The 18,643-nt window shown below is 35.2% G+C and overlaps 1 protein-coding gene across 1 annotated transcript; it reads right to left on the reverse strand.

Moving 5' to 3' along the window:
* Window positions 1-6,686: 6,686 nt before the first annotated feature.
* LOC140878020 (LOB domain-containing protein 1-like) lies at window positions 6,687-7,766 on the reverse strand. The gene is made up of 2 exons (XM_073281624.1): window positions 7,563-7,766; window positions 6,687-7,019 (listed from the first exon to the last, which is right to left on the reverse strand). The coding sequence occupies exons 1-2, from the start codon at window positions 7,764-7,766 to the stop codon at window positions 6,687-6,689; spliced, it is 537 nt and encodes a 178-aa protein (XP_073137725.1).
* Window positions 7,767-18,643: the final 10,877 nt, after the last annotated feature.

Here is an 18,643-nt window from a genome sequence, read left to right on the forward strand (position 1 = left end):
ATCGATATAAATTTATAATAAGGAAACGTACAAGGGAGACTTGTGTCTAATTTCGTTTTCACTTTTGTAGTTGAAACTATGGGTGTTCAAAAAAGAAAATCGAACCGCCTGAACCGAAAATTCGATCGGTTCTTGAAAAATCCGAACCGAATTTTCTCGTTCAGTTAGGTTAAAAACAGATTTTTTTGTTTTTTTTGTTTTTCGGTTAATTGATTTTTTTGTTTGAAATTGTTTTTAATTTATATTTATTTGTTTGTTTGTTTTTTTTGGTCAAATGGTGATTCGTTCAAGTTTGTTCTCCATAAATAATTTATATACAAGTTCAAATCAATGAATTAAATTTGTATTTCAAGCAATTATTGTTTACCTATTTAAATACATAAATAATCGCTACAATATTTATTATAACAAAGTAACTTTTCAGGTTCAGCTCATGCGGTTATAATCAGTTGCTACCACTTGATAATATTATCTCACCATAGATCCAATTATCTATTTTTTTTAATACAAAAATTCTCGTGAGACGGTCTCACGGGTCAATTTCGTGATACAGATCCTTTATTTGGGTTACCCATGGAAAAAAAATACTTTTTTATGTCAAAAATATTATTTTTTTATTGTAAATATAGGTTGGATTGACCCGTCTCACGAATAAAAATTCACGAGACAGTCTCAAAATGCCCTCTTGTTAGCAAAATCCAACAAAAAAAAAAAACAACCAAAATCAATATTTTATATCGTACGTGTGCTTCGTTGTATGTCGTGTGTTATGTAATTTTTAATTTTTGAAAAAACTGTTTTTCAAGCTTATATATACAATAGTTTTCTAAGGTCATTCACGATAAGTGAGACATTTCTCCCAAATATTTGTGGTTCATCGTTTTACATTATTTATCAAATATCTCACATCTCAAATATCTCATATCAGATATCCTATAAACCAAATATTTATGGACCCTAATGTTATTTTATTACTACCCATTTAATTTATTTATTTTTAAATAAAATAATTTACAAACTTTATTTTATAACCGGCAGTTCGTAACAAAAAAAATACAATTAATTTAAATGTTTAAATTTATTTTAGTAAAATATCAATTTTTTATAAAATAAATTATAGAATTTATATATTTTAAAAAATAATTAAAAAAGTTGAACAAAAAAGAGGGCCGCGCGCGTATTATGCAGGCGTGCAGCTTAAAAAAATAAAATAAAATGGTTGGAATATCGAGACACAAATTAATGTCCGAGCATTTCAATTGGCAACAAAATGTTTTCCACAGGGAGAATTTGTATGGTGGACATTTGGGATTGGAAAGACATTTCTCCCAAATTGTCCACCATTGTGGGTGTCCTATGTATATTAATGGGAGAAGAGGATTTTTACTCTTCTTTATAGTTTAGGGTTAGTTGTTTTCATTATATATATATATATATATATATATATATATATATATAAAATGAAAACAACTAACCCTAAACTATAAAGAAGATATATAGATATATATATAGAGTTTTGATCACATGAGCAATTATTATGGGCAACTATGTTAGCAACAGCTGACGTGACAATCACACATTGGATGTACAAGGTGTCACGTCAGCTGTTACTCACGTAATTACCCATTTGATCACATAAGCAACTATCATGAGCAACTACGTGAGCAACAGCTGACAGATAATATATATTTAATTAAATGATTTGATTTTAATATGATTTTTTTTTCAATCTGATATTTTTGTGGGCTTTTTTTTTAAAAATAAAAATAAAAAATGAGCATATTAAGAGATTGCTGAAACGCACTTACTTTATATTTTATGAAATTTTGTGAAGAAAAAGTTGAGAAGGAATTCTTAGAAGCTCTCTCAAACATTAATTACCTAAATCTTATATCATTATTATTTTTGTACAATCTAGTAATTAAATCAAAATTTTCAAAAAATTAATGTGCAAATATAATATGTTACACACAACATATGTATTGAGTTGCTAGTATTTATTGCTGTACGTGATACACTATGTAGAATATAGCTATGTACGTAATTTTCTGGTCAATAAAAAACACCAAGTGGATGGTTTAAAAAAAAAAAAAAAAAAAAAAAACCAAGTGGAACAAATTTAATGTTTTAATTTTGAAACAAAATAGAGACTAGCTTGCTTCAAGGCATGCAAATACACGTTTTTTTGCAAACGATCGAGTTGAATTTTAAAATATTCATACACAGCTGTCCATATATCATAGTTGTTGTTTTTTTTTTTTTTTTTTCTAATTTTTTTTTTAAAAATTTTATGTGTTGTACACTTGTACTGAACTCCTTTTATTTTTAAAGTTGGGCCCGTCATCAAGATCATGGTTTGTTGTAACTCGTGGTGACTACCGTTTTAGTTCGAATGTCATTTCAAGAAAATAACTTCAAAAATTAATAGATATTTTAAAATATATATAGAGTACATTTACTTATAAAAATATAATATACATGAATCATCGAAAATTAATACATTAATTTATAATGTCTTCCAAAATACAAAATAAGTGCAACTCTAACATATGTCATCAAAAAATATTAATTATTAAAACTAGAAGTCCACGTTCTGTAAATAGGAACATTCTTTAAATAAACTCATACATGTAATAAATCAATTTTTTTAATTTTTTTAAAAATAAGATTATTTAAAGTAAATTTAATCCAATAATATAATCATGAACTAAAATTTGAAAAAAAAATTATCTATTAAAATAAAATATAATGATTTTAATTACTTACTAAAAATAAAATAATAATCAAATGAGAACTAATTATTTTCTTATAGTCATCAGTTTTAAATTGATAAACTTTAATAAAAATCATAAACAAAAAAACATAAGGAAATGAATAATGTACAAGATTAATTAGGGGGTTTATTCGTCGAAGATATTTATTAACTTTTTTTAAATTACATATTTTTGTGGAATTGATGGATTTCTAAGACTTTTATAGAATCTCAAAAACTTTTAAAGATTTTCACATAATCTTGCAGGTTTGTTTTTCATGGCCTTAATTGATATTTGTAAACTTTTTTTAGAATCCTATAAATTTTGTAATTCATGATTTTTATTTTGATTTTGATTTATTTCTTAAAATTATTAATCTAGTGTCAATAACTTCTATTTATATTTTTTTTAAATATTTTTTATCTAATGTAAACAATTTTTATTTATCAATTTGGTTTACAAAAATCGATAAGTAGTATTAAATTTATTGTAATTTAAAAATTAATATAACTCTATAAAATTTTAATATATTTAATTTTATATAGTATCTTTATTTATATAACATCTATACTTTTTCACAAAAATGATTAAAAGTCTAAAACCAATACACCCCTAAGTTCGTAGTTAACACACAAATTCTCTATTCTTAAACACACATGCTTCTTCCCTAAAATACACACGGCAAATGTGAACGTACGGAATAAAGCATTTTTTTTTCTTTAACTTACTAATTATGAGTCGAGCTGTATTTTTTTATTTTTGAAATTAGATATTCACCGAACTATCAATAAACTCGAATCAAACTCGAGACATAAAAATATTTTAAAAATATTTTGCCTAAAGTTTGGCTTATTTGAATGTTGATTTGTCACCGTCTATATCAATGTCATATCAGGAAAAAAAAATACGCATACATATATATATATATATATGTATTGGGTCAAAAGACAAATACGTGATTTTCATTAATTCGTACTCCTAAAAATCTCTCTCAATATTTCGTTGGTCACGTGGATTTTCTTTCGTGTATCGCGATTGTAGAAATACAGCTTGACCGTTTGGATTATTGAATCAAAACAGTTGCGAATATGTTCAAAAAATTTAAATGATATTTTTTTTTTTAAAAAAAATGATATATTTCTGGATTTCTTAAATTCTTATGCATTTGGAATAGTTAATTGTTTTCATTTGCCCTTTTTCTGAAATAAAATAATTATTTTCGACCTTTCTGTCTTATACCTCTAAATGACTAAATCTTTAATGGGGCGGGCAATTTGCTCAAAAATCCCCAAATGCAAACATGTTTTGCTTTGGAATCCCTAGTCATAAAATGTGGTACAACATCATACATCATGTGGTACAAAATCATATAAGATGTTGTACAAATTAACAAAAATTGTGGTACAAAAAAGTGGCTAGGGAGTTCAGAGCAAAACATGTTTGCATTGGGGATTTTTCAGCAATTTACCGTGGGGCAATTTGCTCAAAAATTCTCAAATGCAAACATGTTTTGCTTTGGACTCCCTAGTCATAAAATGTGGTACAACATCATACATCATGTGGTACAAAATCATATAAGATGTGGTACAAATTAACAAAAATTGTGGTACAAAAAGTGGCTAGGGAGTTCAGAGCAAAACATGTTTGCATTGGGGATTTTTCAGCAATTTACCGAATAAACAAACTATGACTAAAATTTTTTGAAAACATATATGACCATGCAAATAAAAAAAAAAACAAACATATGTGATGCGAAAAAATTCACTTTAATATAGTTTCATCTAACATTAGAATAGATTTTTTTTAAAATTGAAATTTTATCAATCGACTGTTAAATGTAAATTATTTTATTAATCCGTGGATGTTAAGTGAGCTTCCACTCATGTTTTGCCCCGAGGAAAAGATCAAGAAGGGTAACTAATTAACAAATTATGACTAGGGAGTCCAAAACAAAATATGTTTGCATTTGGGGATTTTTGAGCAAATTGCCCTTTATTTATTAGGCAAGATAACCATTTTCATATGGTAAACCGTAAATGGATCTAAAATGAATTTGATTTTATCCCTAATCAATTAAAATTCTTTTTTTTTTTGTGACGTAGGAACCCGCAGCCGCTACCCTTAGATGCGCTCTGAATAAACTCCCGGACTAAAATTAAAATTATTATTGATCTTAGTTTTAATAACTTGACTAGTTTGCACTTTTAGCATTTTATTTAGTGGAGTGTTAATATGATTCCGAACATAAAAAAGAAGATAACTACAAAAGAATTTTATTGCCTGAAATCTTCTTTTGATTTATTCAATTTTTCCATTTCTCGAAATTTTTATTCCTATTTAACATGATTTTCATTTTTTTCCTCGAAAATTTTTCTTTTGCTTCATTAATTTTGAGCTGTAATTGGATCAAAGGTTTATACATCGTGATAAAATATGTATGCATGTGATATGAATAACGTAGTTGTATTAATTCATCCTAAGCTCTGATTCAAATAATATATACGTTAGTTTGTGCTCGTGATGATCGAATTTAATTTGAGACAATATTCTAAAAAATGGTGGGCGGTAGGCGGGCGGTCACCCACCGCCTAGCGCTTAGACGCTTAGGCTGCCTAGGAGGTTTTTTATGTTTTAGATTAAATATCTGATTATTCTAGTTCGATCCATCTTAATATTTCTCCAACAATTCGTCTTTATCGAATTCACCTGCCTAAGTGGTGTTTTTTTAGTCTAAATATCTAATTATTCTTGTTCATCTTAATATTTTTCCAATAATTCCTCTTTATCGAATTCAAGCTTGAAATACATGCATGACATATTTCTCATCTTCATCCTCTACAAATTGATATGCAAATATGTCAAATAATCTTTTTTTTTTAAAAAAAGTAAAATAAAAAATTTATATATATGTTAATCGGTCGCCTAGCTAGGCGGATTTTGAGGCATGCATCTAGGTGGTGATTAGGTGGTTTAGACGACCAATTAATGTAATAACTCTCAAAATTTCTTCATCTGTCTAAAAATCTAGACAAACTTAGGCGCTGTCTTTTAGAACACTGATTTGATATGATGAATTTCAATCAATCGATTCTTTGATTTGTTTGGAAGTACAACATTCGAATGGATTTAAAATCTAGTAATATGAGGTTATACCATCTCAATAGTTGTAAATTTCGAATACACCCGAGATATGCCCCTCCAAATCGATTTTATAAATCCAAACACAACTTTATTGGATTCCAACCGTTGTGAATATATTCATAAGTTCTAAGGAACCAATATTTATTTTATATATATCTATTTAGAAAATGTATTTAATTGAACAATACAATTGTTTTATTCATCCACGTTTTGGAATAAAGATGGAAAAACTACATTTTTGGTCTTATATATTTATGTCTTTGCAATTTTAGTCTTTTTGTATCGTCAAATTTCAGTTTCAGTCATATATCTTTGAATTTTTTTTATTTTTTTTTGCAATTTTAATATTTTTTTCATTAAGAGTTCTGATGTGACAGTGCTCACGTCATCATCATGTTTGTGTCATATGAGCCCCACATGCTGCCACAATAATGACACGCCAAATAATGACTAAAATTACCAAAAAAAAAAAAAACAAAAAAATATAAAATAATTAAAGATAAATGCTTAACGCTGACATTTGATAACATAGCATATATATATACCACAACCGCAAATAGATAAAGAGAGAGAGAGACAAAAATCCAGTTTGCCCTAAAATTAAATACTTTGCACCTTTCTGTCTCATGCCTTAAATGACTTTTGCATGTCATTGTTATTCTTCTTGGTGGGGATCGACAAAAACATGACTAGAAATTCATCGAGATTTAAAATCCAATTAAGAATTTAAAAAAAAAAAAAAAAAGAAAGCCATGAAATCGTTTGGACTTACTTATATTATATAATAATTAATCATTCATTCCCAAAGGGGTTAAAGTCCCAAGCATTAACACCGGAAGCAATATTATTCTCAGCCAACGTCGAATCCTCGTAAAATAACGGCATGGATTGCGGCAACATTTCTTGATCATTTCCATTGTGATCTTTGAAAAGTAAACTTGAAGTTTGGGTTTGCATGAATATATTCTGCACCTGAGCCTTGGCTAGCTCAGCTTGTAGCTCAGTGATTTGGTGTTGAAGCTGATAAATCGCGCCGGTGCAGCCGTAAACCGGATCCCTTAGCCTTGCATTAGCTTCATACACCATGCTGTTTACTGCATCTTCTCTGCAATCATCGGGAAGTCCCTGCAAAAAACAAAGCTTAAAATTAATTATATATATATTATGATTAATAATATATTGTAAGTCAAATATAATATGCATGAAAATGACATGGAGGGGGTTTCCAGATTATATTGAAAAGTCTAATAATTTGCCTAACATCATAATCAGCGCATTTAATGTTGGAGGAGTACCGTTCTTTAATTTCTTTCTGGTGATGCTATATGTACACGGGAGGTTACACGTTAGGTTACACATTGCACTTGAAATTACATAAATATCCTTAATTTATTTTGGAAATAATTTTTTAAATAAAATAGAAGAATAATTTTGTTATTTCATGTGCATTGTGTAACCCAATGTGTAACTCAATGTACGTGTACACGTAACATTTCTCATTTCTTTATCATCAAATAATAATGATGATATATAATCTATTAATTTATATATATATAGTTATACACACACATGCAGCAGGCATATATAGGGAGAATATATATATGTACTGCAAATATATATATATATAAACATTTCATGTTGAAGCAAATCATGATCGATCAGTACTACCTTCAACATCTTGATTATGTTGCTGGCACCGAAAACGCGATGCGCGATGGCGAATTTGAGTGGTTCCGTGGGTGGAAAATAAGGCGCCAGGATACATTTGTTGTCACGGCATCTGCGGCGGAGGATCTTGCAGGCCGCGCACGGGCTTAGATTCACCACCGCCGGAGGAGGAGACACGGCGGAGGGGGAACCTTCCGCCGCCATCTTGATGGAAGGGGCGCGCTTATATATATATATATATATATATATATATATATATATATATATATATATATATATAGATAGATATATGTAGAGCAGGCTAGCTATATATATAGCTAATTTATTAACGCGTTTGATAAAAGGTATTTATAGAGCGATTTTGTGAAAGCCATATGGAATTAGAAACTTGTAGATTTTTAAATTGTTTTAAATATTAATTATCAATATTTACGCCAGTATAATTGAAAATAATATTTTTTTTATTAAAATAAATATTTGTTTGATTTAATTTTGAATCATGGTTTTAATTTACTTGGCTACTAAAATTAAACAAAATTAAAGGTACTACTGTACTAACATGCATAATTAATCCCAACATTATCTAAATAAATAAATAAACCACTATGAACATAGATATAAATAATATGTTGTTTTGTATGTTTTTAATTTTGTGAGATTATTGTGTTTATTACTATAGAATCTCTTAATTGTCCTTTTGAATTTCTACTTATCTTTCACTAATGCCATGGGTTGGAAGAGATTTTTCATCAAGACTCATATAATGTCATACCGGACCATGAGATGATATTGGGTTAAAAAAATGAAAGAAATATATGAGATGAGAAAAAATTTGTGGACCATCCCACTTGAAAGAGTGGGTGCCCGGTGAGCCAACTTGTGGCTAAGGGCTTTGATGACTCTTTGTATAAACAATCTTTTGTTTAATATAATTTACACTTTATTAATGGCAATGACTTTATCTTTCTTCATATTGTTATATTGTGATATACTATTGTTGTTTTGATAAAGACCTTGAATATATTATAGTGTATGTAAGATGTGGTAGAACATGGAGATGTCTATCATGAAACACATCTTATAGTCACTGTATATTCTAAACTGTTCCTAGTCGATTGAGCCGTCCGATAATAAGGATAAGGATCGCTCGAGTTTGAGACTAGCATTTGCGATGCAGAGTACCACGTTTCATTGGTAAGGAACATAGAGATGTTCGAAGCATGCAAATGGATATTCATACGATGAATGATCGAACTACCCTATCCGGACTTTCCAAGTGGTTATCACTTATCGAGTGGATAAAGTCCGCGGTTTTGGTTGTACACCATTAGTCCTTACTACTTGAAACATCATTGAGACTCTATATGCTAGTACTGTGCTTTGACTCGTTTACCGACTCTATTGGGGTCATCAGGTGTCGGGATTGGGTACAGTTACAACACATATAGGAGTCGATGCTTTGTTGTCAAGGATTCACCACATACTTGCGAGTGTGGATATCCTATGCGATCTGAGGAGATATTAGTGTGACGAATCTCTGGCCAGAGTACATGATGTGGTTTAAGAAATGGTTTCTTAGTAGCACATGCGATGTCACTATTTGATCTTCAAGATGTATTGCATAGTTATCGAATCTCGAACGACTCTCGATATACCAATGGTTGTTGATTCGATCAGGATATTTGGATGAAGGGACCGTACTGTACGCTAACCAAAATCTATTGGTTTTTGCAGGCACTATCAGTGATACCTAGGGAATCATGGGGCGATGTTGCTAGGCGCTCTTACCATGATTCGATGGGCAAGTCGGAAATTGTTGTTCCGAGTCACAAGGAGTTATGAGCCCACGGCTAGCTGTATCCCTGAACCATTGAGGGTCACACAGATGTAAGAGTGGGTGCCCAGTGAGCCAACTGTGTGGCTATGGGCTTTGATGACTCTTTGTATAAACAATCTTTTGTTTAATATTATTTACACTTTTATGGCAATGACTTTGTATTACTTCATATTGTTATATTGTGATATACTATTGTTGTTTTGATAAAGACCTTGAATATACTATAGTGTATGTAAGATGTGGTAGAACATGGAGATGTCTATCATGAAATACATCTTATAGTCACTGTATATTCTAAAAACCGTTCCTAGTCGATTGAGCCGTCCGATAATAAGGATAAGGATCGCTCGAGTTTGAGACTAGCATTTGCGATGCGGAGTACCACGTTTCATTGGTAGGGAACATGGAGATGTTCGAAGCATGCAAATGGATATTCATAGGATGAATAATCGAACTACCCTATCCGGACTTTCCAAGTGGTTATCACTTATCGAGTGGATAAAGTCCGCGGTTTTGGTTGTACACCATTAGTCCTTACGACTTGAAACATCATGGAGACTCTATATGCTAGTGCTGTGCTTTGACTCGTTTACCGACTCTATGGGGTCATCAGGTGTCGAGATTGGGTACAGTTACGACACATATAGGAGTCAATGCATTGTTGTCAAGGATTCACCACATACTTGCGAGTGTGGATATCCTATGCGATCTGAGGAGATATTAGTGTGACAAATCTCTGGCCAGAGTACTTGATGTGATTTAAGAAATGGTTTCTTAGTAGCACATGCGATGTCACTAATTTGATCTTCAAGATGTATTGCATAGTTATCGAATCTTGAGCGACTCTCGATATACCAATGGTTGTTGATTCGATCGGGATATATGGATGAAGGGACCGTACTGTACGCTAACCAAAATCTACTGGTTCTTGTAGGCACTATCAGTGATACCTAGGGAATCATGGGGCGATGTTGCTAGGCGCTTTACCTTGATTCGTTGGGCAAGTCGGAAAGTGTTGTTCCGAGTCACAAGGAGTTGTGAGCCCACGGCTAGCTGTATCCCTGAACCATTGAGGGTCACACAGTGTAATGGAGTTTTAATCCCCGTTGAGATAGTTAAATTTAAAGAGTTAAATTTAATGAACTAAGGAGTTGGACTTCTTAAATAAGAGTAAGGGAGTAGGATTTCCTAAAATGACATAGGGATGGACATTTTTGGAAACCACTGAATTCGGATTCAGAAAAATTTATTTTGACTTTAAAACGTGCAGAAATGGTTTCTGTACACATTGGTGAAATCGTTTCATCAATCGGAGTCACGATGAATTTTATATCAATTTCTGAACGAGCGGGCTTTGCTTGTCGGGCCCCAGCTTATGACTAATGGGCCCTAAGGTGTTAGTGGCCTGCATTATAAATAAGTTATTTCAGTACAGAAATTACAGACAACAGCTCATAATTTTTGAGACAGAAAATCGAAACCCTCTTCTCTCTCAAAGAATTTTCGGCCGTCCCCCTTTTGCTCTGCCCGAGAAATTTCGGTCTGTGATTTTGAATCGCAGTCAGGAATAACGAATCAGATTCGTTTAATCTCTTCGCAGAAAAACTTCTGATAGATTTTCTAGTGCAATCTATCAGAGGGATTTAAACCTCATTCGTGGACCTGATTGAAGGAGTTCATCGGTTCCAGGGAGAGACAACAAGAGCAGATAAAATCTGTTGGTGTCCAGTAATCTCGTTGCGAGATTGAAGGTAAAATTTAATTAATTGTTATTTGAATTTTACACACACAATAATTTAATCGTTAAACGGTTGATACCCACACCATGGAATTGTTCCATGATAAAATTTTTTAAACTTCCGCTGCACCGGGTATCAATCGTGATTGATCTGACCGCCAGTTTTTCCCAACAGTGGTATCAGAGCCAGGTTGCTCAGATCAAACGATTAAATTAATCGATTGTACAAAATTTTTGAGTCTCGGTTTTTTGAAAACAAAATAAATATTTTAAATAAAAAAAAAAATTTTTTTCGGGGCAAAACCCGGGCAGCGATTGGATCGCTGCCCGGTGGGGCAGCAATCGTTGCTGCCCCGGGCGGCGCACGGCGCCGCCCAAAGGGGGCGCACGGCGCCGCCCAGGACGGCGACCGTCGCCGCCCAGGGCGGCGCCGGCAGCGCTGTGCGCTGCCCAGCGCAGCGCTGGGCGCTGCGCAGGGCAGCGCTCGGCGCTGCCCAGGAGCGGCGTTCGGCGCCGCCCAGGATGGCGCACGGCGCCGCCCAGGGGCGGCGCCAGGGCAGCGAGAGTCGCTGCCCTAAGGGGGCAGCCGGGCTGCCCCCGGCCCGCGCCCCGGGTGCGGGCCGGCCCGGGAGTGTCCCGGGCGGCCCGCGGGAAAAATTATATTTTTATTAAAAATTAATTTTAATATGTTAAAATTTTATTTTTGGTCCGGTCAAAAATTGTTTTTGATTGGTTCACGAGATTTCGGATCGAATTGTTCGAGTCCGTAAATTTTAAAATTGATTTTGGATAAATTTGAATTTTTGGAAAATTTTAATGTTTTATCCGTAAATTGAATTTTGAAATCAATTATTTTGGTACAATTGATGAAAAGATATGATCTTATGATATATTGAGTAAAATATGATTTTATTTGTAAAATTGGATTTTATAGATAAAATATGATTTTATTTGATATAGAGATAAAATATGATTTTATATGTGAAATGAGATTTTATATATAAAATATGATTTTATCTTGTTTAAATTTGAATTGCCACTGCATGTTATCCAATAAATTAATTTTGAATTAAATGTTATTGGATAAGGATGATCGATTGCCATGACCAATTTTGTAGGTGTATGTTAGGAATTTACATTTTGTTTTTATTGTTATTGGTTTTATTAATGGGCCTGGTTTATGGCCCGATATGAATGTCATATGTAATAAAAGTGGGCTTGGTTTATAGCCCGTTCCCACCCCTAAAAATGTATCCCTACTTGTCATTGTTATTTATTGTAAATACATTAGATTTAGTGGGAGATCAAGATTTGAAGACGGTGGGCCCAGCAGACAATAAAGACTGAAGAAATGTAAATTGGAAGCACATGTAATAGGATTGCATTGCATACTGCATATTACCTAGGATTGGACTAAGACCCGTGATTGGCAACCACGGGTCAATTAGAAATGGAATCGATCATCCTATATAATATTTGATATTATGATTGTATGCATGTTTAGACATAAATTGCGTGAATCCGGCAAGCATGCAATAAAATGAATATGATGAGACAAATATTTTTATAATTAAAAATCCCTCATTTTAAATATGATTTAAAATTTATATCAAGATAAATAAAGGAAATTTAAATTTGTTTAAATGTTCCCACCTTCCATCAACGGTCAATGTATGTGACGCTACCCGCGGATACGGTCCGGCTCATATTATTGGGGGGGCCCGTCCGTCGGAAAGCTGTACATTGGATCGACAAATGTTGTAAGTTGGGTGGAACTCCCATGGGATCGGCTCATATTATTGGGGTATCCACATGGCGACCGTCCATCACAACTTAATATTGATGGGTCATCTTGACATGTCACTTTAAACGGCGTCATATTATTGGGCCCTTATTGGACATGAGGTAAACACATGGGGGTTGCTTTGGAAGCAATTGGGCTCTACCTTTTGAGAATTATGGTTGGCTGATATTATTCGGGACCATAAGTTTGTCAATTGGACTCCATGTTCTCACTAAGGAAAAAGTTTCCCGTTTTCACTAGAGGGTGGTGAAATCGTTAAAATAGTGGGAGTGAGATTCATAAAATTAAATTCGCCTATTTTATGTCTTAGTAAATTGTTAAACAATCATTGATATATGTCTGTTTTTCTTTTCAGTATTTCATACAATGAATTCGCGAAATCCATTATTCTCGATCCTCGAACAAAACAAGTTGACTGGCGCCAACTATACGGAATGGTTCCGGAAGTTGAAGATTGTCTTAACTTCGGAGAAAATGCTCTACGTGTTAGAGAAAGCACCTCCGAAGGAAGCACCAGCTGACATAAGTCCGGAGGAATTGGCCAAACTTGATGCATGGTGTGACCATGACATCAAGACCAAATGCTATATGCAAGCCTCGATGTCTGATGAACTCCAGAGGCGATTTGAGGACACGGTGAATGCTGCTGACATTCACACGCAACTCAAGGAACTTTTTGGGGCTCAGTCGAGGGCTGAAAGGTTCGCTACTGTTAAGGAGTTGATGACGTGCCGCATGCGTGAAGGGACTTCGGTCCGTGATCATGGGGTACGAGTGATTTGGCTCATACAGAAGTTGGCGACCCTAGATTTGGTGTTGGAGCATGAACTCAATGTGGATTTATTGCTTCTGTCTCTTCCTTCTTCATTTGATGGATTTGTGATAAATTTTAATATGAACAAGATAGAGGCCACCCTTGAAGAGATGGTCAATATGCTCGTTACATATGAATCCACACTTAAGAAGGATAAGCCAGCTTTCTTGGTGGGCTCCTCATCTTCTGCGAAGAAGGGGCCAAGTATGAAGGGCAAGAAACGTTCTACCCCACCCAAGAAAGTTGAGCCCGAGAAGAAGCAAAAGACAAAGGCTTCAAACAATGGAAAATCCAAGGATGTTTGCCATTACTGCAAGAAGCCGGGTCATTGGAAGCGCAACTGCAAGGAATATCTTGAGCAGTTGGGAACTGCAAAGGGTATGTTCTATATTGAAATAAACATGTCACTTAATACAACTTCTTGGGTATTGGATACCGGATGTGGATCTCACATTTGCAATGATTTGCAGGTGATGACAAGAAGTCGCAGGCTTAGAATGGGTGAGACCCAGCTGAGGCTCGGGAATGGTTCCAGAGTTGAAGCTACGGCCATTGGAGATGTTTGTTTGACTTTGCAGAACGGTTTTAAATTATTGTTAAGAGATGTTTTATTTGTGCCAGATTTAATTAAAAACATTATTTCTATTTCTATGCTTGATAGAGATGGTTATTCTTGCAATTTTGTGAATGGGATTTGCAATATTTACAAGAATGAATGTTTAATTGGAAATGGACAACTTGAAAACGATCTATACAACTTAAAACTAAAAGACGTTCCAGTGAATTATGTTGATAAACCGGCGACAACAAACAAAAGGAAAATCGATAGTCAAAACCCGGCAAACCTTTGGCATGCTAGGCTAGGTCATATTTCCTCAAGGAGGATGAACAAGCTAGTGGGAGAGGGCATGTTTGATATGTCTGATATTAATTCTCTACCTACTTGTGAATCCTGCCTAAAAGGAAAAATGACTAAATCTCCTTTTAAGGGGAAACCTGAGCGTAGTCAGAATCTGTTGGATTTGATCCATACAGATGTTTGTGGTCCATTTAGAGTAGGGACTCAACATGGCCACACCTACTTCATTACCTTTACTGATGATTATTCAAGGTATGGGTATTTATATTTAATGAAATATAAGTCTGAAGCATTTGAAAAGTTCAAAGAATTCAAGGCTGAAGTAGAAAACAAGCTAGGTAAAAGTATTAAAGCACTTCGATCGGATCGAGGTGGAGAATACTTGAGTACCGAGTTTTTGGACTATCTGAAAGAGAATGGGATTCTCTCTCAGTGGACTCCTCCTATGACACCACAGCTTAATGGTGTATCGGAGCGTCGTAATCGAACTTTGTTGGACATGGTTCGATCTATGATGAGCTTCACTGAGCTTCCACCTTCGTTTTGGGGCTATGCGCTTGAAACGGCGGTATTGTTGTTGAACAACGTCCACACTAAAGCAGTGGACAAAACACCATACGAGTTATGGAATGGCAAAGCTCCTAAGTATTCGTACTTGAGGATTTGGGGATGTCCTGCTTACGTGAAGCGGACAGTGGGAGATAAGTTGGATAGTCGATCCAGCTTATGTTATTTTGTAGGGTATCCGAAGAATTCAATCGGATATTATTTCTATTATCCTGCTGAAACAAAGGTGTTTGTTTCTAGGAATGCCACCTTCTTGGAGAAGGAATTCTTATTGGATAAGAAAGGCGAGATGATGGAACTCGAAGAAGTTCGAGAAGAACCCAAAATACAAAATAACGATCCTACACCTCAGGAACCATTGCTGGACACGCCTGCACCTAGAAGATCCGAAAGGACTTCTAGACCTCCAGTTCGATATGGTCTTCTTCTTGAAGGGGATCAAGATGAACCCGACATTGGATGTGATCCAAGAAACTTCAAGGAAGCAATTTCTGATGCGGATTCGAATTTATGGCTTGAAGCTATGCAGTCAGAATTGGATTCGATGCATACAAACCAAGTTTGGTCTTTAGTAGATCCTCCCGATGGAATTGTTCCGATAGGGTGTAAATGGATCTACAAAAGAAAGCTTGGGCCTGATGGTAAGGTATTGACCTACAAGGCGCGATTGGTGGCTAAAGGTTATACTCAAAGGCAAGGAGTTGACTATGACGAAACCTTTTCACCAGTTGCAATGTTCAAGTCCATAAGAATCCTAATTGCCATAGCTGCATGGTATGACTATGAGATATGGCAAATGGATGTGAAGACTGCCTTTCTTAATGGAGACATTAAGGAAGAAATCTATATGAAGCAGCCTGAGGGGTTCACATCCATGGGAAGCGAGCATAAGGTATGCAAGCTTCAGAGATCAATTTATGGTCTAAAACAAGCATCAAGAAGTTGGAACCAGAAATTTGATGAAACAATAAAAGATTTTGGTTTCATCAAGAACCCGGAGGAACCATGCGTGTACAAGAAAGTAGTTAAGGATGCTGTGACATTCTTAATACTTTATGTTGATGACATCCTACTCATTGGGAATGACGTAGGGATGTTGCAGTCAACAAAGATATGGTTATCAGGTAGATTCTCGATGAAGGATTTGGGTGAGGCATCCTACATTCTTGGGATACAGATCTATAGGGATAGATCTAAGAGAATGATAGGACTCACACAATCAACCTACATCGATACCATATTGAAACGGTTTTCAATGGATGGGTCCAAGAGAGGACATCTACCCATGTGTCATGGAGTTTCTCTATCCAAGTCTATGTGTCCCAAGACTGATGCAGAGATAGAGAATATGACACATGTACCATATGCGTCAGCTATAGGTAGTATCATGTATGAGATGATATCTACCAGACCGGATGTAGCATTTGCTCTGAGTGTCACGAGCAGATATCAAGCTAATCCCGGTCAAATGCATTGGAAAGCCGTGAAGGACATTCTTAAGTACTTACGAAGGACTAAGAATATGTTCATGGTATATGGAGGACGAGATCTGAAATTGGAAGGCTATACCGACTCTAGCTTCCAAAGTGACGTGGATGACTCGAAGTCAACCTCTGGATTTGTGTTCATGCTCAATGGCGGTGCTGTCTCTTGGAAGAGTTCCAAGCAGGACACCACAGCGGATTCCACCACTGAGGCTGAATACATTGCAGCATCAGCTGCTGCTAAAGAGGCCGTTTGGATAAGGAAGTTCGTCCAAGAGTTGGGCGTCATTCCTGAATTTGTTGGTCCAGTCCCGGTGTACTGTGACAACACGGGTGCCGTTGCTCAAGCAAAGGAACCAAGGTCTCATCAAAGATCCAAACACGTACTGAGGAAATACCACATAATCCGGAGATTGTGGAAAGAGGAGACATCATTGTCGAACGAGTGGCCTCTGCAGACAATATCGCTGATCCGCTTACTAAGCCCTTGCCAGGACCATTGTTTGACAAACATCGCGAAGCAATGGGTCTACGTAGTATGACTAGTTGGCTATAGGGCAAGTGGGAGATTGTAAGAGTGGGTGCCCAGTGAGCCAACTGTGTGGCTATGGGCTTTGATGACTCTTTGTATAAACAATCTTTTGTTTAATATTATTTACACTTTTATGGCAATGACTTTGTATTACTTCATATTGTTATATTGTGATATACTATTGTTGTTTTGATAAAGACCTTGAATATACTATAGTGTATGTAAGATGTGGTAGAACATGGAGATGTCTATCATGAAATACATCTTATAGTCACTGTATATTCTAAAAACCGTTCCTAGTCGATTGAGCCGTCCGATAATAAGGATAAGGATCGCTCGAGTTTGAGACTAGCATTTGCGATGCGGAGTACCACGTTTCATTGGTAGGGAACATGGAGATGTTCGAAGCATGCAAATGGATATTCATAGGATGAATAATCGAACTACCCTATCCGGACTTTCCAAGTGGTTATCACTTATCGAGTGGATAAAGTCCGCGGTTTTGGTTGTACACCATTAGTCCTTACGACTTGAAACATCATGGAGACTCTATATGCTAGTGCTGTGCTTTGACTCGTTTACCGACTCTATGGGGTCATCAGGTGTCGAGATTGGGTACAGTTACGACACATATAGGAGTCAATGCATTGTTGTCAAGGATTCACCACATACTTGCGAGTGTGGATATCCTATGCGATCTGAGGAGATATTAGTGTGACAAATCTCTGGCCAGAGTACTTGATGTGATTTAAGAAATGGTTTCTTAGTAGCACATGCGATGTCACTAATTTGATCTTCAAGATGTATTGCATAGTTATCGAATCTTGAGCGACTCTCGATATACCAATGGTTGTTGATTCGATCGGGATATATGGATGAAGGGACCGTACTGTACGCTAACCAAAATCTACTGGTTCTTGTAGGCACTATCAGTGATACCTAGGGAATCATGGGGCGATGTTGCTAGGCGCTTTACCTTGATTCGTTGGGCAAGTCGGAAAGTGTTGTTCCGAGTCACAAGGAGTTGTGAGCCCACGGCTAGCTGTATCCCTGAACCATTGAGGGTCACACAGTGTAATGGAGTTTTAATCCCCGTTGAGATAGTTAAATTTAAAGAGTTAAATTTAATGAACTAAGGAGTTGGACTTCTTAAATAAGAGTAAGGGAGTAGGATTTCCTAAAATGACATAGGGATGGACATTTTTGGAAACCACTGAATTCGGATTCAGAAAAATTTATTTTGACTTTAAAACGTGCAGAAATGGTTTCTGTACACATTGGTGAAATCGTTTCATCAATCGGAGTCACGATGAATTTTATATCAATTTCTGAACGAGCGGGCTTTGCTTGTCGGGCCCCAGCTTATGACTAATGGGCCCTAAGGTGTTAGTGGCCTGCATTATAAATAAGTTATTTCAGTACAGAAATTACAGACAACAGCTCATA

Source organism: Henckelia pumila, chromosome 2, assembly GCF_033568475.1.
Source record: "Henckelia pumila isolate YLH828 chromosome 2, ASM3356847v2, whole genome shotgun sequence".
Taxonomy (NCBI): Eukaryota; Viridiplantae; Streptophyta; class Magnoliopsida; order Lamiales; family Gesneriaceae; genus Henckelia; species Henckelia pumila.

Coding starts and splice junctions, on each gene's coding strand:
- LOC140878020 (XM_073281624.1), bottom strand. CDS start 7,766: ATGGCGGCGGAAGGTTCCCCCTCCGCCGTGTCTCCTCCTCCGGCGGTG. Junction 7,020..7,562: donor ACATAATCAAGATGTTGAAG/GTAGTACTGATC, acceptor TGTTTTTTGCAG/GGACTTCCCGATGATTGCAG.